Source organism: Ptychodera flava, chromosome 13 (genome assembly GCF_041260155.1).
Source record: "Ptychodera flava strain L36383 chromosome 13, AS_Pfla_20210202, whole genome shotgun sequence".
Taxonomy (NCBI): Eukaryota; Metazoa; Hemichordata; class Enteropneusta; family Ptychoderidae; genus Ptychodera; species Ptychodera flava.
Window position 1 is genome coordinate 35047180 of NC_091940.1, and position 24368 is coordinate 35071547.

Genomic DNA, 24368 nt, shown 5'->3' on the forward strand with positions numbered 1-24368 from the left:
TATGCTAATCCATGGATTTATCAGGGATTTTAATGGTTGGTCAACATCGCGAAAGATAGGAAAGGTTACTAAAACGGGAAGGTAAGAAGTTCTCCTGAAATGTGTCCAGAAATTACCAGATTGCAGCCATTCGTGACCATGTATCCAAAATTAACTGCACCTAATGTATTTCGATGGCCGAGGAGATCCAGCTACACTAATTCCAAATGTTTAAATGGTCGCAACCAGTGCAAACACTGCCAGTGCCTTGCGTGCAGTTCATGGCATGAGGACGTCCGTAAAGCAGAGCAAAGTGAGGGACCATACACACTCTGACTGATGATACAAAGTGACATCAAATCACACACCATGATGTGTTTACCTGGCAAAAATGATGGACCATACACATTCTGATTGATGATACAGAGTGACATCAAATCACACACAAGGATGTTTTTACCTGGCAAAGTGAGGGACCATACACACTCTGATTGATGATACAAAGTGACATCAGGTCAGTTTACCTGGCAAAGTGAGGGGCCATACACATTCTGATTGACGATACAAAGTGACATCAGGTTATACACCAGGATGTGTTTACCTGGCAAAGTTAGGGAGCTTACTCACAATCCTGTTGTTATCACAAAGTGAAGCCCAGTTACATAATATATGTATGTCTGGCAAAATTAGAGCACACATTTAGATTGGTGCTTCTAATTAACATCAGGTCATCACACAGCATATATCAAGCAAAGGGAGGGACAGGTACAAAATCAATTTCGGGGTGTTGAATACCAAGTCTCTTTTAGCAAACATTCTATCAACATGCATAGTAGTAATTGTACCAAGCCTCTCTAGTTAGACAAGCCTTATTCCCTCACAAATACAATGTAAAATTGATGTTTGCATGTGTTGTTTCATCTAGCTGATGCATGCTTGGATTCTACAAGCATTATCTTTCATGCACTGCATTTCTGCCATCTTGAAAGTAGGGTTATTCCATTTGTGCATACTGTCAACTACCAAGTTCCCATATGGAAGCAAATCAGAGAGCTCTACAATCGCATGAGTTAAACAAAAGTTTAGCCTACATTGCTGTAAATATCATTGAAATACTTCCTGACACTGTATCCAGAGACTGTTTAGTTATTCAATTTTGGGTGAATACTGTTTTCATTATTATAGAAAGTTGGCTTGTGTTGCCTAGTTACATAAAAGAAATCGACCCTGTAAAATGAAGCATGTTTGATCTTTGCTTTGTTTTGTGTACTGAACAATGCAAAGAATTTTTCAAACTTTAAATTAGTTCATACAAAGGCGGCCCACACACTATTAATAAGCTTATTATTGAGTTTTTCTCAGTTTTCTCTATCAGTTCCTCTCCTTTTCTTCATGCTCTGACTGATCGTAGTAAATAAAATAAATGACTATATAACCTAACCTAGCCTCTTGACTCTTTATTTATTTTACACCCCATTACAAGGACGTTTATCTCATATACACACATCTTGTAATTAATTAGTCAACACAACTAATTATGCTAATCCGTGGATTTATCAGGGATTTTAATGGTTGGTCAACATCGCGAAATAGAAAAGGTTACTAAAACGGGAAGGTAAGAAGTTCTCCTGAAATGTGTCCAGAAATTACCAGATTACAGCCATTCGTGACCATTTATCCAAATTAATTGCACCTAATGTATTTCGATGGCCGAGGAGATCCAGCTACTCTAATTCCAAACATTTAAATGGTCGCGAACAGTGCAAACCCTGCCAGTGCCTTGCGTGCAGTTCATGGCATGAGGACGTCTGTAAAGCAGGACGTCGGAAGTTAAAACCTTTGATCCTTACGTTGTTATATGTGGGCAACTTGTAAACATTTTCCCAGGGACAAGTCTAATTTTGACTGGGGTCAAAGTTCGTGTGGTTAAGCGTTATTCTCTCAATCGGGTGGTGTTTCTAAGGTTTTTGACTAGAAGCGACCAACTCTCTTTTATTAGGCGAACAAAAGTACCGGCGAGATTAACTCTTTGACGCCGTAGAGTCATTCTAGTCATGAGCTTGGTTTCTACCGTATATCAGAAAACAACCGACTTTGACGTCAAGAACCTGTCGCTGGTACGTAGTTTGAGACAGAAAATAACGATGTTACCGGCAGACATGGACTTAATAGCGAGTGCAGAGAAATGACGGTGACTGGTTTAAAATTCACAGTGCTGGCAAAAATTCTCCGGTGCGTGCTGCTGCTAATGTGTCACCATTGTGCCACGACGCAGTTTGTAAATTATACTTGGTATATACACTCCAGAAAACGACATCGACGACGTGAAACATACATCTATACAATTTTGTTGAAAAGCTCATAAAACGGCCACTCCGGCGATCTTTTTCTGCTTGGTCGGTCGATACTTTCTGGGTGGCATTTGTTACATAGAGCAGGGCCATGTCTGCTTGGTTATGTTTGAATTTTGCGCTTGGCAACGAAAGCATGCGCGTTTTCAGCGTTCCTTTCGATCCAACTTCCCGTTTATTTTGAATAATGAGCAGTGTTTGTTTGCGCATATCATGAATATATAAGCGTCCACTAGATTTACGGACGTCCTCGGGACACGTTTCCAAAGATCTTCATACCGTCTCCTTTTTCATTAACTCTCTATTTTTCCAATGTTGACCAACCCTTGATAAGTCCACGGATTAGCATAATTCGTCGTGTTGATTAATTAATTACAAGATGTGTATATAAGAGATAAGCGTCCTTGTAATGTGTTGTTGAATGAATAAAGAGTCAAGAGGCTTGGTTAGGTTATATAACCATTTATTTAATTACTCCGATCAGTCAGAGCATGAAGACACAGTCTCTATATCCATAGAGGGATTGTACGTAGGAAAGGAGAGGAACTGAAGAGAAAACAGCCAGAAAAACTCAATAATAAGCATATTAATAGTGTCGGGTCGCCTGTGGTACTTATGATATCTCAGTGGCTTCTTAAAAGTCCCGATGTGCCTGATGGCATTTGTCTTGTGCGTTTGCAACGAAAACTCCCTTCTTGAGGAAGATAATCTGACAGTCATAAAGCTATGACAAATAAAGCCCACTTTTTGAAAAGCATAATCTACTTTTATTCCATTTGCTACATGGTCATCACATTAGTGAAAGCAACACACCGAACACATGAAATATGCTGACTTGCATCATTCCTCCGTAAAGGTTATTTGGCTACCTTAAATATTATGTAATAATTTGCAACGTGAAATGCTATCAGTTACTTTGCTACATGGTCATCACATTAGTGAAAGCAATACACCTAACCCATGAAATATGCTGACTTGCATTGGCTTTTACGGGAAAAAACTCATTCCTCTGTAAAGGTTATTTGGCTAACTTAAGTATTATGCAATAATTTTCAACGTGAAATGCTATAAGTTTAATCCGTAAAATCACATGAATTGCTTTCGAGGTACGAAGAAAGTTTCTTGTTGGGGATGTCAGTAAGGGTAGGTTGGGTCAAGCGGAAACACACTTTTTCTAGGTCTCAGTACATGACGATACAAATATCAACATCATCGCTTTGTAGTATGTACAGGTTGACATTGTGAGATGTGTTTTGCAAGAATCACCAAGCACTAAGGTAGACATTTAGTAAATTATTTATTTGGCGTTCGAGCGTGTGGGATTCTTAGGTGTTCGAGCAGAAAAAAACACAAACTTTTTTCTGTACTTAATTGGAAGTATTCTGTCGCAAAAACTAGGCCATGGCTTTTACATTCTGAAATAATACTTCTTGTGTCAGTCATATCGCAATCAGTGAACCGTGAGCAGTGAAACCAAAATGTCAATGCCATCACTTTGTACTATATACAAGTTTACATTGTAAGGATTATGTTTTTGCAAGAACCCCTAGTTTGTAAAGCTAGAAAACTTAAAGTCTTTCACTTTGTACCGTGCGTGTAATCACTTTCATGCCTTCACTCTGATACATATGTTGAATATATCAACGACAAAGTCAAAGACAGCTCGTCCTGTCTCATTGATTTTGATTTTGACATCTGTCTCATTTTTGTCCTTGTTTATTACTTACCATGCATATTTATTTATTTTGCTATATGCCTGTATGTACTTTGTAAGATTCAATATTTAGAATAAAAGTTTCAAAATCTATTCCTTTCTTAAATTGTCAACTTTAGCAATATGTCACGGTGCCTTCACTTTACTTTAATTTACTGAACTACCTAAACTCATGTCAGCGGCAAAAACGCACTAGGTTGCTTTTTTGTTTGTCGATTTGATTTTGCTATCTTTTGTTTTGGTAAATAATACACAATCTTTATTGCTGAATAACTCTATACGATTGTAACTAAGGTAAATGAGTTAGATGGTCAATGTTCTGATTGGTTTTATAACGGGGTTAAGCTTGACGTTGTCTCAAAATTTAGTTACCTTGGTGTCATGTATTCTAGTAGTGGTCTTTGGGGTGTTGCCCAAAAAACAATATCAGAACGTGCCTTTAAAGCAACGTTTGCCTTAAAGAGAGCGTTAGCAAAGTTTACGTCCGTAAATCCGATCATTGTGATGAAAATATTCGATTGTAAAATTTTGCCTATACTTATGTACGGGAGTGAAATTTGGGGTTTCACATTGCAGATTGTGTGGAAAAAGTCCATCGTAAATTTTGCAGATATGCGTTGGGCTTATATAGAAATGCATCGAACCCAACTATTTATGGAGAACTTGGAAGAACTAATTTGATATGTATAAGATATATACGTATTATGAAATATTGGTTAAAAATTTTAAAAATGGACACAAACCGTTTAGTTTATCAATGTTATCTTTGCCACTTTAGAGAAGCTGAAAACGGTCGTAAATGTTGGGCATTACAGGTAAAGCAATTATTATTTTCATATGGTTTTGGTTTTGTTTGGTTAAACCAAGGTGTTGAAGATGAGCATGCATTTATTAACATTCTAAATCAGAGAATATGTGATGTTATTATTTCAGTCATGGAAGGCTGATATAATGAAATATTCTAAGTGGATAAGTATACTGATTTTAAGATAAATTTCAAGTGTGAATCATATCTCTCAATTATTGAGGATAGAAACTTAAGAACTTCTCTTTGTAGATTGAGAACGTCTTCACATCAGTTAAGAGTTGAATGTGATCGCAAACATCAAGTGCCGAGACACGAGAGGCTATGTGTGTATTGTAATCTTTGCTCAGTCGAAGATGAGTTTCATTTTTCTTTAGTTTGTCCATATTATGATGATTTACGCAAAAAATACTTACCTCTCTATTTTTATAGAAATCCTACATATAAGAAATTTGTTCAACTGATGCGGGTAGAAAATCGTAACATAGTGCAGTTTGCAAGATTTCTTTATTATGCGTTCAAACGTAGAGACCGATGTATTTTGGTTGACTGAAAATTTTAAGTCCAGATTGTAGTGATGGTAGTGGGATTCGTAAAGTAGATTTGGATACCCTCTATGTTCTGACGCAAATGTATATGGCTTGATGTATTGTTGTACTATAGGCGGTGGCCAAAGTACATTATGATTAAATAAATTATATTATATATTATAAAACTTCATAAAATTAGCTATTTATTAACTTTACACTGCCCAATGCTTCTAAGTATAATTAGATATATATCAGATCAATATTTGTTGCAAGTATCATCAAGTTTGGTGCAGGAATTTCAGAGTTATCTCACTTATAACAAAAGTTCATTAAATATGCAAATGAGAAGATAATTGACATGACACTAACAGTATCATGATAATGTTCTGAGATTGTCATCTGTGAAAAGTTTCATGAAATTTTGTGCAGTATTTCTTGATATATATCTACACTGTCTTATCGTCTCCATTGAGAAACCATTGTACGGAAAAAAACGATATTGCATAACTTCATTAATATGCAAGCCACACTAACCAAAATCTTATCAGTTCTTGCAAGTAGCATTTGGTACCTGTCTACCAAAGTTGACTTAAATTTGTTCAGGCGTTTTTGAGTTATCGTGTAAACAGACAGACAGACAGACAGACACACACACACACACACGGACAGACATCGCTATGACATTAGCCCACGTGTTTACACACGTGAGCTAATAAGCCACAGCGTTACTAATATTGAAATTTAAATACTTCCTGAGGGTGCACCTATGTTTAGTATGTTTGCAAGTTTACTGACTTGAATAAATATCGCTTTCTTCAGTTTCATCAAAACGTTTCACGTGTTGTTAGCCACCATGCAATCTAACATTCGTCAAAATTTTATGACAATTATTCAAAGAGAAAGGACATCTTTAAAGATAACTTACAAAACATATGAAAGAATGATTCATAGCACAATGTCTCGTCAGAACCGGTCTTACAGTCTTCATGGCCATCACATCTAAAGTAACTGCGTATACATGTCCTGGCATCACATTGATACTCACGGTTTGTACATACTTTGGCTGCGGACGCAGAAGAGAAAATATACATATACACATATATATATATTATATATATATTATATATATATATATATATATATATATATATATATATATATATTATAAATTACCTATCAATTAACTACACGTTCCACGCCTTACAATAGATAGATAGATAGATAGATAGATAGATAGATAGATAGATAGATAGATAGATAGATAGATGGTTGGATTGATAGATAGATAGATAGATAGATAGATAGATAGATAGATAGATAGATAGATAGATAGATAGATAGATAGATAGATAGGTAGGTAGGTAGATAGGTAGATAGATAGATATTTGGATGAATCACGGACGAACGGATGGCCAGTGTTTGTCAAGATTAGAAAAATAAATAGATAGTCGGTCGGATAGACGTATAGACGGATTGATAAAGGGATGGATGTATTGTTTATGGATGGATAGGAGAAACTCCTAAGTCAAATAGAATAATTACATGTACCTTCATCTCCGCAATTTTCTTCATCTGTCCTGTCAGTGCAATCATTGTCTCCATCACATTTCCACTTTGGATCGATGCATTTTCTATCGTTATCGCATTTTTCATAGTCTTCAGGGCAGTAATTGCCAAAGCCTACACCTGTAAATATCAAACGTTATTATGGTGTCATTTTCATAGAGGTATTATCCAGCGTCTGTGTCCTTCCCAGGTGTAACATCGAGAGATTCCAACATTAACCTATTACCTCTGGCGGACAGTACCCCAATTTAGATATTGCTCGTCGCGGTGCACAAATTGTTCTTATTTTTTCAAAAGTGGACTCTTTTTAGATCATTTCTTTCTACGCCTGATGGCCTCTATCTCCGTGTGTTTGCGAGACACTACTTCTTTTTGTCACATTTTGTTAAATTTCCATTGTCTTTACTACATTGTTGTTGATGCAATATCTTTAACTAATGAATCAACAATACAATTTTTGATTTATATAAATTTATAAGCTTACAATAGAAAATAGATAAGAAATGTAAAACAGTTTACAGGTTCATAAGTCAGAAATGTGATTGGGAGCTAGAAATAAGTTATGTGAAGCTAATGTTAATGTGGCTTCTGCAAGGACAATAGCTAAGTCTCGAAAACAAAAGAAAACAATGTATAGGGGGCAAAACTAACATGTGGAAATCAGGATCTGTTGATAATGAAAGATTTATGAGCATGCCTGAACTGTGTTCAATGTGAAATGTTTCTGATGAAAAGTGGAAGCCTATTCCAGAATTTAGCGCCGTGATAACTGAAAGAGAATTGACAGGGGTGAAGATTGCATTTCGGTAATTGAAAGGACGAGGTAGAAACTGATCTTGTGGTATATTTATGAGTATAAAAGGAAAATTAGTCATTGGCTCTATAGGTATGCAGTAGATTAATTGACAAAAGGTCACGAATGAATATCCCAATCTGATATTCAAACTCATTATAGATGTTCAAAATATTCAATTCTGTTAAAAATATGTCCAATAGGAGTAGTGAGTGACTTAAAGGTAACAATTCTTGTCTCTTCATTGTGACAAGGACAGGTTTGATATTTGGTATACTTAATGCATTCATTAAAACAATGAAGCGAAAACAAGCAAACTGAATTCAACGTGGTTTGTGGAGAATGAGAGGCGGCACTGATCCTTATGTACAGAATCCATAAGGTATGAAATGACAGCTTTACTCACAACTGATTTCATCGCTACCATCGGGGCAGTCGGAGACGCCATTGCACAACTTGTCGTTCGATATGCATCGGCCACTAGTGGAACAGCTGAACTCTGTCTTAGATTTACACACTGATATAAAAATGCAAGTACAAAGAAAGGAAAATCGCGTGACAAATCAGATCACAGCTGTTTCAAATTGTGAACCAATCAGCGCACATGTTTGACAGGTAGGGAAAGCAAATCGCGGCTTTTGTGACAGCCGCTGTTACAGCGCCCGCTTGTTGTCGAAAATTAACAAAAGAATGTTTTATTCACAGATTAACAATGGAAGGCCTTAAAACTGATAACTTGAGCAGAAATCATCACTTCTCCGATCTCAGATGTACACTAATACCAAACGTACCGCATCTATCTTCATCCTCTCCGCCATAACAGTCTAAAACTCGATCGCACATCTGTCGTCGATCAATGCACACGCCATCGTCACCTCCGGTGTTACATTTAAATTGGTTTACGCCGCAGTCACCTTGCAACGAGATAGGAGGAAATAACCCAAATTGGGGTGACGATTTAAGACGAATTCTCGTCAGAGGTTAAATTCATACATTTGCTGAAATTACCATTTGACACAACACATATACTGACTGCAGTGAAATTTTAATACTTGGCATTTCTACGGGCCTCTGAATTTATCAAACACAACAATAATATGAAAAATATATGGCACATTAATAATACCATCATTCTAACAACACGAATGGCAATAAAAATTATATTCTCTTTTAGTGACAACGCACACACACCGCGCAATTGTATGGACGTTACACATTGGAAGCAGGAAATGGTTTCGAAAATTTAGTCGAAGAGATTACCACAAAAGCGAACTGCCTACCATAGTTGCAACCGACTTCATCACTTTTGTCTCTACAGTTATCATAGCCGTCACATTTCAGGTAACTCTTGATACAACCTGAGTTGTTACAACGGAAATCTCCATCAAGACACTCAGAAGCTGCAGAGGAAAATGTCAGATACCTTGTGCTTTACGGACAGATATATTGCCACTGACAGGCCAAGCTCTTCTAGCCATTGCATATAATCGATGTTAACTGAAGGTTGAAGACTGAGCAAAATAAGGTAGCATGAGCCTCGAAATTAGAAGTCTTTAACTTTTGCATAAACTTTCCGCATGGAAACTTTAAACCATTCCATTTCAAAGTAATTCTTATTTTTCCTTCATAACTTTCATGCCTGTAATTTTTCTTTCATGCCCGTTATTTTTTTTCATGCCTGCAATGTTTTTCAGACCAGTAATGTTTGTGACATTTGAACCAACAACTAAGGATCACTGTCGGCCTGTTCTAAATCCTGTTTTCGCCCCAAATTTGGCATTCTTGAGCCCAAGAAGTATCCCTATCTACGCGCGCTACCCAGCTGCCCTCAAAATCCAGAGTATTTTATTCACTTCATGACTGAAATCGCGAATTTGCTGGAAAATGGGTAATGACGACAGGACCTCTGGCTGCTGTCACCCATTTAAAGAAAATTACTCAACAAAATTCATGATATTTACTATGTTTTAGGTAGCCTAAAGTGTATTTTTTTACAAAAGATGAAGTCTCACCGTAGTATGGTCTAACGATTTCCGTATCAACTGCAACGAGGTCAGTGTACTTGGAATTTTCAACCGCTGACTTTCTCAGCTTGTTAGTGTTACATATGGACACAGCTGGAAAAGGGAGAGATTTCGCCGTGACAACTTCAATCTAAGGAGGAAGGTTAAAAGATGTCACGGTCACTTAAGAGATTGACGTGATGTAACATGGCTTGACCTTCTAACTTTGCGCTGATGAAAATACAATGTTGCTCATGCAAAGATAAAGACATTGCTCAACCAAACCGTTCTCTTCAAAGTCAAGAATAAAACTTGGAGTAGATTTGCAAGCTTTAGTACCCGAGAAACAATCGACATGAAATTAAAAATGGTCGCTATAATTAGTTCCAGAGACCAGCTCTGGAACTGTTAGTTTTTGTTCACTTTCCTCCTTTCTTTCTTTCTCTATTTCTCGTATTACTACCATAGAACATGCTATATGCAAATTTTACCCTCATTACCCAGAATGCATTGCGACACGCTATCCTTCAGCTCGGACGGGTTTCACGGGCATTTCTTGTTTGTTTATTTCCTTTTTTTATTTTGCATTGCACAAATATCAAATTGCGTTCAGCTTTTAATAATTCTAGCTTTCTTTCGCTTTGTTTTTTGTTGCTTTTTGATTTTTATTTTACTCTTAACACCCGCCGTACGTGGCGCTATACTGTTACGTCATACGCCTTCCATGCTGATACTGGTTTAGACCATAGACCCTCGAGTTTTTCTCGAGGGTCTATGTTTAGACTGATCCAAGCGGACATGTCGAAATTTTGCTTTGCGAAGATTCAAGCATAGCGACCGCGCGTATCAGCGTGATCGTTCAAGAGCTTAGATATTGTGACGTTTCGGAGAGCGATCGCATTTTGAAGATGGGTTTTATAAATTTATTATAAGTTTTGCCGACGATATTTGTATACATATACGAGGCTTTCTTTGTTGATTGTTCGGAGCTGAGTGGGTAGCCATGTGGTCTCGGTTTTCATGTTAAACGGCCTTGGTGCGATGTTTCTCCTCGTCTGATATACATTTCAGTGCGTTGTCGCCCCCCGTATGTATCTGTTGCGTTTTTACCGTACATGTAGGCACTTGTAATCCGTGTACTGTAATTCACCGGTCTGCCTTGCTTTTAGTTGTATTCTGTTGTTACCGCTATGTATCGTCGCTAGCTGTGGAAACGCAGCTATCTGTTGGCGGGGTAGGGGGCATCGCTGTGCGGGTCAAAGGTCAACACCGCCACGGATAGCTGCGGGCCAACTACGAGCGAAAGTGGGTCTATTCCCTTACGGAAAACCTATGTCCACAGTAGATGAGAGTAGATCTACGGACCGTCTGCAGTAGACTTTATGTAGATCTACATCGGGGTTTTGAAGATGAACAGCCACAGCAGTTTGTCTACGTGAAGCTTTGTCTACAGATATTGTCCACACCAGACATGACTATGTCTACATTTCGCACTAACTTCGTCTACGCTTGATCTACACTGATCTACCATCCAATCTAAGGGAGTTTCATCTACAAAATTCACTTAGGCAAACAAAGACTCATCTACTTCTACTTCAAAAATCACCATCTTGTCTACATTTAATCTAATGTACTGTTTCTTGCTGTATACTATGTCCAACAATCCAATCCCTTCAAATTCTATGATTGGCAAACTGCAGGCTCTATGCGAGAAGGCATCAGTAAAAGACAAGACATTTTACCTTACATTTGAATATATACTGTACAACAAGAGAGAAGAAATTAGTGAATTAATTTTCTTTCATCCTAAGGCACTCCTGTTTAACTCGAGGAACACAAATGCAAAATATCACAGGGATCAAACTACAATTTGTGGTAAAGTTAAAAATGTAAAGATTATCCAGTAATTAATTTTTGAAAAAGTGACTTTAAAGTGAATCTAATAAAAAAAAATCAATGTGATACTTTCTTCAGATGGGTCAATACAGTAGCATCTAACCACCGGCCGGACCCTGATCTAATTTGTAAGTTTTGTTTTTGGAGTTATGTGACTAATACAAAACTTCATAAATACCGTATGCAAGTGAGCTATTGTTAACTGATAACTTTATTTCCTCGGCTTCATATCCAACAAACAATCAAACGAACCTGTTTGATATCCCAGCTGCTTTTAAAGGCGGAGCCTCCCTTTAAAAGGACGCGAAGGTATGGCGGCGTTCATTGTGTAAGTGGACACCAAACAGGCAACACGCGGGCACACACTCCAGAAAATGCCCCTTTTTAGTTTCCCCCGCCGTAAAAACACAGACAGACTGCCAAGCGGTCAGCGTGAAGTTGCTGCCGATCGAACTCTGTGGTTACATTCAAAGTCTAACGAGACTGGAAGACAATTTTTTACGAAATTCGAGCGTTTGTAGTGGAATCACACGGGATTCAATCTCCGATGATGACGATGATGATGATTAAATATTTAAAAATGAAGATAAATAAACATATATTTGGAATCAGTAAATTTGTTGTTATTGTTGTTGTTATTGTTGTTGATACTATTTGCAGAAAAGAACAAAGTATGCGCTGCAAATTTCAACACAGCCTAACTATACATGTGCGTCGCAAATTCAATACAGCCTAACTATACATGTGCGTTGCTGCTATACATGTGCGTTGCAAATTCAATACAGCCTAACATTACCCAAGGGTTGTCACTTCATTGCCACACACTTTTTTCGATCGCCAAAATGCACCTAGCATGCATCGAAATCGGTAAAATTCGACGTAGGGTCAAAGCACATTAGTCCTTCTCAATAATACTCCAACATTTTTACCTCTTACCGATGAAAAGTCGAGAAATCAGCAAGTTTTTCAGCGTATCTGGACGTCTCTTACATTTCAGATTTAAAAGGCGCGGCAGTGTATTGAGTCACGTGGGCGCTTTTCAAATCGAACCAATAGCAGAGCTGAATGGACCAGCGTGAAAACCCGGAGGCAACGTAAGTTTCTCACATCTTTGGAAAGAACGATCTCTTGCTGCGGGTGAACTGGAACTGTTAAAGTTACCAGAATTTCGTATGCAGACACACGCAGACAGTGTCACCCATAGTCTTCCAAAGACGTGAGAAACTTACGTTACTGCCGGGTTTTCACGCTGGGCCCATTCGTTCAGTACGGGCTCTGACCTACATCGAATTTTACCGCTCTCGATGCTTGCTGGGTGCATTTTGGCGAGCTCTGCTATTGGTTCGATTTGAAAAGCGCCCACGTGACTCAATACACTGCCGCGCCTTTTAAATCTGAAATGTAAGAGACGTCCAGATACGCTGAAAAACTTGCTGATTTCTCGACTTTTCATCGGTAAGAGGTAAAAATGTTGGAGTATTATTGAGAAGGACTAATGTGCTTTGACCCTACGTCGAATTTTACCGATTTCGATGCATGCTAGGTGCATTTTTGGCGATCGAAAAAAAGTGTGTGGCAATGAAGTGACAACCCTTGGGTAATGTTAGGCTGTATTGAATTTGCAACGCACATGTATAGTTAGGCAGCAACGCACATGTATAGTTAGGCTGTATTGAATTGCAACGCAATGTATAGTTAGGCAGCAACGCACATGTATAGTTAGGCTGTATTGAATTTGCGACGCACATGTATAGTTAGGCTGTGTTGAAATTTGCAGCGCATACTTTGTTCTTTTCTGCAAATAGTATCAACACGACAACAACAATAACAACAACAATAACAACAAATTTACTGATTCCAAATATATGTTTATTTATCTTCATTTTTAAATATTTAATCGTCATCATCGGAGATTGAATCCCCTATGGTGGAATCAATGACTGTTGGCTATTTGAACCGACCGTCAATCAAAAGCTTGCATAAACTCTGTTTACAGGATTAGCAAAATGTGACAAAAGGTTGAGATCAGTTTGTGTAATTAATGTTATAGAAATCAAACATCATACTGGCCATGTGTTTGACTGGGAGGAGAACTCCACTAATGCGAGAACCTGGGATTGAAAAGTGCGGCTTTAATTGTAAAAAATAAAATCAAAACTATCCTCGTATAAAACTTTCTGAGTATCATTGAGTCACTTCTGAATCGTGTGAAAATCAGCAGCCACGGCCCTATCTCTCAGTCAACTTACAAATAATTGTATTGACATTGTTATCATTGCCACATACGTAACAGATAAGACTACATTACAGTTTTATTTTGGCAATGGCATTTCAGTACACATGCATAACACGAGTTAGCTTTAAAAATTACCACTACTGCTTTAAGTAATTTCTTCATCTGAGCAACGTATTTTCTAGCATTTTCATGGAGAGTTCGCGCATGGACTGATCTCCCCACCACCTTTCAGCCTCCACCTCTTGCTCTTTTAGAGCAAATGACCTTGTAACTGGCTTCGATTTCCGGGCCAACTGTGAGAGTTGACCTTATGCGCATGCGCAATCAGAAGGCGCCATGTTTTCAACGGTTCAGCATATCAATGCATATCGGAGAGAGAAGCCAGCCTGCTCACCATTCGTACTTCAACAAATCTTATTTTCAAGCACATTTTCGTCATCTGTACACCTTGGAAACAATGTGACATCAATTCTGATATGCATAGAAAGTGTTCCGATCGAGAATTTCATCGGGTTGAGTCATAGGTTGGCATCGATAACTTGACGATGGCAGTGCCTCTACACTGCCAGTATACAGCTGTACTGGTACTGCGGTAATGCAACTTGTAAGGTAGGCCCGTGAGGTAGGGAAGGTTTGTTGATCGCCTGTTTTAATACCACGACCATATGAATTTTGATTGTGTACCATGTAGAATATTTCAGTTCTAAATTTTTTAATAAAGCGTCGTTGAATGTACTGAAATGCTTTGTATGCAGTTTGTTCTGTTAATCATGTAATGATGTATGTACAGTTGAGAAAGATTTGAAAAATTTGAGTAGGCCTAAGCATGCACAATGTTCTACTCTCTATTTCGACCTGAATACCACTCATGATCGGTCATTGAATGATTGATTTTTCCAGCGTGAGATATCTCATGTTATGCAAAGGTCCATTGATACCATATGGTGCTCAGTGAAGTTGCCAGCAAATTACATCAAGAGGATGTTGTTGTGATATGCAATATTGTGATACTCATCATGAACTGCAGCCCTAGCCTGTGCTACACCATGGCCATCGGTCAATTTTTAAAGTCTAAAAATTGATTGACATGTTAACATACTTACATTTTCATTTTCAACACTTTTGCAAGATCTCCATGCCTCACTAATTTCTGTTCTTTGTCTAAGTACATCTTATACGTAATTTATTCCATCTACATCTTGTCTGCCTTTCATCTACATTTTATCTACTCTCTAAACTATGACCTGATGATTAATATGCACAAAAGTAGACGAAGCAATAGATCTACATCTTGTCTACATTTCATCTACCTGAGATCTAAATTTCGTCTAATTTTTCATCCACATTTTGTCTACATTTCATCTACTCTCTGAACTATGACCTCATTAGTATGCACAAAAGTAGATGAAGCAGTTCATCTATTGCCCAATTAAAATAAAGTCTACTGTAGATCTAATGTGGACTAGATGTAGATCTCAATTTTCCGTAAGGGTTACGACGACACAACATGTATCGGAACTTTGAACGGCAAAATAAACCAAAGTGAGCGTAATTCAATAAAATGATCTAGGTAAACTCTGATTATAGCTCATTCCCTAACTCCTTTTGTGAACAAAATCTCTGGTTCGTTTACGTAATTCGGCTGATTTTCCAAAGGGTACTCAAGATTTTCACTCCAGCAGCGAACTTTGACTTCTATCGATATGCTAATAAGGATCGTCACGCTATATATTCACGTTCGAAGGAGAGGTTAAACGGAGAAGGAGAGGTTAAACGGATCTAGAGCAAAACCATTCTCAAAGTCTCGCCTCAGTTCAAGACCTACCAGTGTGTTGTTTCCATGCGTTCGGGATTCATCGTGTCCCTGGCTTTTGAATGCCCTTGAAGCTTCAAAACTCCTTGCCACAGACAAGGAGTTCATTGTCTGCGGTGAGACGACGCCCTGAGGTCACCGGACGTGCTTAGGAAGTCCTATACACTTAGGGATGGACCATTAGACCTTGGGAGGGGGGTGGTCACAATGAAATTGTGTAAATTTTTTTTTTACTATTGTAAATTTCTGAAATTTTTTTTTCCAATTGAGATTAGCTGTGCAAATTTTTTTTCAGAGTAAATTTTCAGATTTATAATTTTTTTTTAGTTCGTCGCTGTCTGAAGATAAAGAGGGCAAAGATGTGGTGCCAAGCACCACAAGCGGCCACGCAAGCGGTCACGGGGGGAGGTCAGGAGAGGGGTGTCCCCCTGCTGCTGTTGGAGCTTTTGAAGAATAGAGATTAAAATGGTGTTATTTGGTGGCACTTGGGGAGTATTTTTGCGGGGGGTAGGTCAGGAGGGGGGTGTCCCCCTCCTGCTGTTGGAGCTTTTGAAAAATAGAGATTAAAATGGTGTTATTTGGTGGCACTTGGGGAGTATTTTTGCGGGGGGTAGGTCAGGAGGGGGGTGTCCCCCCTCCTGCTGTTGGAGCTTTTGAAAAATAGAGATAAAAATGGTGTTATTTGGTGGCACTTTGGGAGCATTTTTTTCGGATTACACATCTTCCTCTGAAATATGGTCTTCTTGCTCCTCAGTAGCTTCCTATAGTTTTGAAAATTGACTATTTTGGTTTCCTGGCTTCCCTTTCTACTGCGTGGTGAAATGCCTACATTCATCCCACCAAACATGCATATCTCATGATTTACAATTGATTTTGACAAGCTGAGAAGCTAAAATAAGCTAAATAATATAGTTAAATTTGCATATTTGTGTTTTTAGAGCAATTGTTGCCCTTTTTTGATCAAAACATCTTTCTCTGTAGCAGCATGTCCAAATTGATTGGATGTGTATAGATGTCTTTGAAATTTCAATATTTGTCTTTTTAGGGCAATTTATGCCATTCATGGTCAAAAAATCTGTATTCTCTGAAAGGGCTTGTCCAATTTCTTTGAAATTTGCTACACAAAAACGATTATTCATGCAGATTTATTCAGTATTTGCTATCGAGAAACTTTCAAAGTTCAACCCTTTTGTGTGTTTTTGTGTTGGGATTTGTTGGATAGATGGCATTCTACGTAGTGTATTGTTGAATGTTAAAACATGTGTTGCTGTTGTTTTTTGAGGCTGTTTTTTGAGAAAAAGAATTGAAAATGCCTTTTTAAAAGCAAAATAATACATAATGACTTGATATGTTGTTTTATCATTATTGACGTGTTTCTACTTGTTCACCCATTCTTGCATTCATCATTGCAATAAAATGCTGTGAAAAAAATGAACCTGATGTGGCCTGCATCTGTTTACCTTGATCTTAAGAGGCAAATACAACTTTCTGTCTTGACAACCATACCATAGTTTCAATGTTTTACCTAGTGTACCTGCTTGGTTTGTACGCAGGAAACATAGAAACGTAGAAAACAGGCTCTATAATTTCATAATTTTCAAGTGATCAGAATACAAAAGTCCTGAAAAGATAAGATAATCACACTTCCAGTATAAGGGATACAGTCACTCTAAATGTATAAATTAAAATTAAAAATATGCCGGGAGGATGTACCAAAAAAATACAGAAAGTTGCTTTCTGTCGGTAAAATCTAAAAAAAAATCAAAATTTTAAAGACTTTTGCAGATTTGTTTTTACGCCTTTGTCTTCTTATTTATTTATTTTTTTATTTTGCAAACTAGTTTGAAGATTTTTTTCCCTAACTTTCTGCTCTGAAATTTTTTTTCTGTTTTTGACCACCCCCTCCCAAGGTCTAATGGTCCGTCCCTTACATCTAAAATTGACCTATTGGACACTTTCCATGAATCTTTTTGCGGCGAGTCCTAAAACGGTAGACAAATCTCCTGGAGCCGATGTATCTATGATGTAAGAGTATCTTTTGCACTGAGGGAAAAACAATTTGTCCGGGACGGATGTTTTCCATCAGAGTGACATCTAAACGCTCTTTTGGAGACGTTTAGAACGTAATTTCAAATTTATTCAATACAGACACTAGGATCCTGAGATAGAAACTCTCAACCAATCACAGACATTTAGTTTATCAAATCAGACTTTGGTATATTCCCCGCTCAAATTACTTTGCTACTTTTCCTGATGTTTTCTCCGGCGTTCATGGTCAACGTCACGAGGTAGCATAGGAACTTGCCACGCTTCTAGTTTTAGCATAGAGAGAGAGAGCTCTAGATTGCTGATGCTTCACTGAAAAATAAATGTGTGTATATTAGGGGTATATTCTCATATTTATTAACTGAAGAATATTTATTTATATAGAAGTATTAATTTGATATGGTAACCAATTATATCTGTCTGTCTGTCTGTATGTCTGTCTGTCTGTCTGTCTGTCTGTCTGTCTGTCTGTATGTATGTATGTATGTATGTATGTATGTATGTATGTATGTATGTATGTATGTATGTATGTGCTTTGCTTTGCTTACCCTTGTATTGACATCTCTTGCGGCATATTGTTTGATTAGTTTGGAACTCTGCCATATAGACACTCCCATGGCTGTCATGAAAATCAGCGTCCAAAACAACGTCAACAGGACATGTCGACTCTCAAAGATCTTCGGTAGACCATGCGCCGTGGTGCTGGCCGCGAAGTCTTTAGCGAGCATTTTGTGCGTCATAACGTCCTTTTTAGCAACATCATCGTCAGGGCTGAATGGCTCTATCATCGTCATTTGATGAGGAGGTATGGCGCCCGATGAATGTTGTCGTAGTTCCGACATGTTCGGGCGATGATGTGCCAGATTACCACACTCTACAATTGTGAATGACAAGGACAAGTTTCATAGCTGTTTTAGAAGTCTTTTGACTATCAACGCAAAACTTGAGACAGGAGGGGGAAGTGAGGGAGTGAGAGAGGAGGAAGAGAAGAAGACTTCCTCATGGACATCAATGGAAATTTAAATGTAGATCTAATCATAAGGTTAAAGGAGATGCTGCAGAAATGAGCATCATTTGAGTGATAACCTCACAAGCGTTGCTGTATGGTTTTTCTTATGAAAACGAACACATGCGCGCGCGAACATACATAAGCACGTAATAATACCCTCTCATTTCTTTTATAGTCATATCGAAAATAAGTCCTATAGAGCTACATTTCCTGGCCCTTAAAATCCAACACATATTACTCATTCGTTATTTTGACAGCTTTTATAATGAAATAAATATAGCCGACTCTCAAAAAACACAATCGTGCTAGGATTAATTGTCAACGTTGCGTTTTACTGCATTTTATATTTCTTTACGCTTTGCAATATTAAACCGTTGCTTGTTAGATGTGTCAATTAGCCAAAGAAGCATTTCGATAATTTGGCATCGTTGGCTGAAAATTGTAGATTTCCCACGTGGGTTCTGCAATAGTGAGCGTACACTGGGAGTATTCACGCTCGTCCAAGAGCAACAGCCTTCACCCCAGGTTGTCACTCTAGTTCTTGTCACATTGGCTATTTACACCCTGTCCATTGTTTTCCGTGGAAAGTTCTATCAAGTTAAGCTGTCTGTTTTACGATAACAGTGTGATCAACAACCTCCCCTTTAAGGTAAGTCACTGCTTAATAAATACATGTACATCTAGAAACTCTCTCCTAAACATGAAGTCCCAAACTGTTGCTTACATTTTGAATTCATCAAACGATCCTCACAGCAAGAAGTACGACGATATATATCGTATATATGAAAAATATGACATCATTGTAAAGAAAGAGTTTCCGTGGATTTAAATTTCCAGAGACAAATTATAAAGAGAGATGAGAGTTAGATTTACTTTACATCCAAACTTAAGACAATGCATGGAGATGTTCGACAAATAAAGCTAATGGACTGTAGTGGTTATAATATCATCATCGCGTAAACAATTTAACTATATTCAAAATAGTGCGAGTATTGTATTTTGTCAAATACAGACCTGTGCTTTCTAATGAATTGAAAGTTTAACGAGAAAGTTATCACTTCAAGCAAAAAGATAAGTAATTCTGAAGGTTAGATTGATATCTTGATATATCACGACGTGGTATCTAGACATGTTCCATTGCGGCGTTGGAAATACCCACCCCTCCTTACAGAATGCAGGAGACATTGCATTAATTTGCTGTATACTATCTAAATTCAGATTCAAATGAAGATAGCATTAATCATTCTTCAGTATAAGCCTTTTTCCTTCGCCAAATTCATATCACGAATGAAAAGGATGAAATATGAACAAAATTTGCTGGGTGTAGTCATTGATATAATGACAACTGTGGTTACCAGTAAAATAAACAAGATCTAGTGAAATTGCAATAAAATACACTAATGGCAGAGAATAAGATAAAAGTGTCGACGAAGACTCAGAACACACCAAACAGGCATAAAACATAATACAGACGATGATAGCTGCCAAGGAATTGATAAGTAGCAAACGTTGTACCTCTCAAAACTCTTTTGCTCTTGAATCTGATCTTCAGCCTCAGCAGACGCCCAATCAAGGCTGAAACTTCTTGTCCAGGCCGATCGATGAGAGGGTTATGAATTTGTCGGCGGCATACACAAAATGCCGTAGACAAGAAACGGCGCACTTAATTACACAAACTCTGTTGCGTTAAGGATTGTTACCATAACAACTGTCATGCTTAATGACAGCCAACTTATTACCTAATTATGACCTACTAATGACTAATGTGCTCAATTAAAGTTTAAGGCAAGATCATATACTCTTGGTCTGAAATATGAAAAGAGAAGGTGGGGAAAACAATGAAGATGATTTCACATGTCCTTGCTGTGGAAAAGAAGATGAGACATTGGAACATTTTCTTTTCAAATGTGATCAGTTAACAACAGAAAGACAAAAATTAATGACTGATACTGAATATATGCTGTTGAATGATCGCGAATTGAACTTACTCAAGGATTTCAGAGAAAGAAAGGATTAATATGTTTTTTCCTGGGTGATTTTACAAAGAATTACAAGAATGATCTGTACAAAGAAATTGACTTTTTCAGGCGTTTCTTCACAGATATAGACGATAGTAGGAAGAAATTTTTCACTGAACTAACATTTCCTTTTCAGCTTTAGTCTCTTACAATATGGTTAGGTTGTATGTAAATTACAGCAAATACGACCAGAATGTCTAACCTTGAAAGATTGTTATACGCCAGGATAAATTGAAATCATATTTGTTATTTAGAATGCGAAAGCCGTTTGTATAGAAGATTGTTAAATATGCTCCTGTACCTTCCATCTACATGTAAAAGTCCACATTTCCGCAGTAGGATATTACATATCATGTAATGTATCTCGAGTGAATCATTGGTTGCCATGGAGTATAAAAACACATCACGCTATGGTTAACTTAATTCAGGAGAGACAACCAGTCGAAAATTTAATTCCTTTTTGTGTTTCAAATGTCTTTGTTCAGTGAAAACATTGGAACGATAAAATATTGATACCATACATATCATCGCTCAGTAAGGTCTGTACACCCATTTACTCTAAGACAATGATTACTTTCGGGAAATGCTAAAAATGTGTCTTTAAAGACCTTTGAAGGTCAAAACGTGTAATTCTGTATGCAGTGCTACACCCCAGATTAGATATGTTTTCGTCGTTTGTATTTTTTCTGAAAATATGCAGTAATTTGAACTCACAGGCAAGTTTTTGATATGATAATTTCTGAGGGCTCTTGTTTCTTAGAAAAGCTGTTTTGACACAATTGCGTATTCAAGCTATTTCAGACGTGACAAAGATATCATCACAAACCACAGGCTACTCCTGCAGACGTTACTTGCGTAGGTCCGTGGAGCAAAAATAAAGTTTTAGTTTGCGAAAATAAACCAAAATGGCCACTTAACTGTTTAGTATTTGGTGTGCTTTATTGGGAACGAATGGCGGAAAGTTTGAAAAGTATGTGTATTGGAAGTGGAATAGATGATATATCAATGTACAAATAATTTATTATACATTTCATCGATTTGAATCAGCTGACATACTCATCATTTATTGCCAGATAATATAAGGTGACATTGGTGAATGAACCACCAGAAACACGGTCACCATAAAGAAACACGCTTAAAACCGACCTAATTAGAATGGTTCATATAGTGATACATCGTCAAGTAATTGACCCTAATAGTTCGAAATATCCTGCTAATGTCCGATTTTTTACCGTTACAGAGACATTATGAATCTAAAGAAATCGCTACGATAACTTACATCAAGAATCGATTCAGGAACCAATTTTCAGAATAGGTCAGACTTTTTCGTATATGCACCATCAAACGTATGGAAAAAAGAACATTGACTTCGACCTAGCCTGCACATCGAGTAGCTCCAGACCTATAGCGTAGCCCTATCGGTGTAGCGTGGTAGTACATGTCATAACCTGTAGAATCACGGAGTGTTACCCTTGACCCGAGCGCGTTCGATATACGCCACAAGTACCAATGCGATATCACAGCAATAGGAGTGTTTATACGCCAATAGTGGAACCTTCGAAATAAAACTTTTAAGCAACACCTGTGCTGCTTCTGTGATATTTCTTTTTCCCGTGTCATTATAGTGAAGGTAATTTTATAAGGGAGGTTAAGACAAGAGGTATTACAGTAACTGGAAAAGAGTCTAGAGGGACCGTGATGTAACCAGGACTGTGTCGCGTTGAATACAAACCATAACTGTTTCATGAGTTGAACAGATACTGCAGATTGTGAGTGAATTCTGACTTCCAATCCGACGGAAATAGTTAAACAATTTCTATGGTTACAGAATTGCAGAAGTGGAAAGATTGCCCGACTGACGCCTTCTAGTTACTTGTAAACAAACTCGGCAGAAACCCCCATCTCATTGCAGAACGATCGCGATGTCAGCTGGGTAGATTTCAAATGGAACAAGTGAAACATTGTAACAATAAATACAATATCTCTCTTCGACAAATGATCGCTGATGGCATCGGTGACATTGGGCCTTAGTTAGTGACCACTACCCATCTGACTTACAGATTGATATATAGGGTGCCACATGTGGGGCAGCAAGCGCTTACCATTTTCCATTATGGGAAAGCTCCATTAACTTAGGAATACCCTACTTCCCTACTTAGGGAACGAGCATAATTAACGGCAGGGGGGCTGGAAGAGAAAATATGTGGTGCATATATTTTTTAAAGGCCCCCCTAACACCAGCAAAAATTTTAGTGCCCCCATCACCGACAACAAAATTTTTGTGGGCCCCTTCCCCCAAAAAGAAAGTTTGCATAGGTACAAAGTTGTACATATATATATAATCCTTATAACTTTTAATATATGCTTTAGTGAAAACAACATTCTTGCATTCTTGAAATAAATAATAAACAAATAAATAAATATATAAATGATAAAAAACAAAATAACATATGTTCAAGCTTTACTACTTGTAATATCTACAGCTACTTTTCAGTATTGTGTTGTGCTATTTTAATCTCAAAGAATGATGAAATTACCAAATATCTTATAAACAATCTACACGTTCATTCAGTGCTGTTATAGTTGTTATAGTTGAAGCATTGATGTAGACATGAATTATTTTTAGTGATGACAGTGTTCACTGCACATCTCCAAGTTAGTCTAACAAGGTCAAGTAAATTTTCAATAATAATATTGCTCATTTTACACATAACAGCTGCATTGTGAGGTTTAAGACTTGGTATTTTATCATGCTACAAGAAGTTTAACAAGGAACTCCAGCTTCCACAAGGAACAAAAATGCTGAAAAATATTCTCTGTCTGTCTGGTGTAAAAAATTTTGATGGCCCACCCCTTACCTTCCCTGGAATTTTCATGGCCCACCCCAAGAACAGTCTTTTTTTTTCGTGCCCCCCATTTTCTCTTTCGCCCCCCTGCCGTTAATTGTGCTCGGTCCCTTGGTTATCAGAGGACCAATTTCACAGACCTGCCTTTCATACAATGGCACAAGCTGGATAAGATAAATAAAACACTGGAACATTCACACCTTGGGGGATTCAAAGTCTTCTTTTGTCACCCGAGTTAGTCAGGCAAGGACTCGGGTTTCAGGTATCATGCAAGTTAATGCAGTCTTTCCCTAATGCGAAACACCTGATCACGACATCACTTCTTGGTCTTTTGGCCAGAGGTCCATATATCTTTCTTTCATGACTTTGACTTTGTTTGTGTACCGTCTATTTACTGTCTGTTCTGTGCTGTTTTGTGTCTATGTTTACAACTATTGTATTACGAATTCTGACCTAGTGTTATCGGATTATGGATTGGTATGATTGCGATTATTTTACAAGGGGCTCCTGGATGATTGGTTACCTTTTATTCTATGTTGGATGATTTTGGCTGAGGCCGACTTCACTGTGCCCTGCATGCACTGTAGATCGACAAATTTCACAATTTCTTTTTAAAAAATCATCAGCTAAGACAATATTCCATAAGCTTACAACTACTACATATACTAAATCACCGCCGATGAAAGGGATTCACTGCTAATATTTTGAAAAGGAAAGGTGGGGAAAGAAATTAGTAAGCTTACCATACTTGTGAAAGTATAAC

At 37.7% G+C, this 24368-nt stretch overlaps 1 protein-coding gene across 1 annotated transcript; it reads right to left on the reverse strand.

The window, feature by feature from the left end:
• Nucleotides 1–2814: 2814 nt before the first annotated feature.
• On the reverse strand, nt 2815–18596 carry LOC139148592 (uncharacterized). The gene is made up of 7 exons (XM_070720077.1): nt 18281–18596; nt 9751–9892; nt 9019–9138; nt 8530–8652; nt 8145–8255; nt 6928–7065; nt 2815–2876 (listed from the first exon to the last, which is right to left on the reverse strand). Exons 1-7 carry the CDS (start codon nt 18572–18574, stop codon nt 2815–2817), a joined length of 990 nt encoding a protein of 329 aa, XP_070576178.1. The 5' UTR covers nt 18575–18596.
• Nucleotides 18597–24368: the final 5772 nt, after the last annotated feature.

Coding starts and splice junctions, on each gene's coding strand:
- LOC139148592 (XM_070720077.1), bottom strand. CDS start 18,574: ATGTCGGAACTACGACAACATTCATCGGGCGCCATACCTCCTCATCAA. Junction 8,653..9,018: donor TGAAGTCGGTTGCAACTATG/GTAGGCAGTTCG, acceptor TCTCGTTGCAAG/GTGACTGCGGCGTAAACCAA. Junction 8,256..8,529: donor AGAGGATGAAGATAGATGCG/GTACGTTTGGTA, acceptor TTTTTATATCAG/TGTGTAAATCTAAGACAGAG.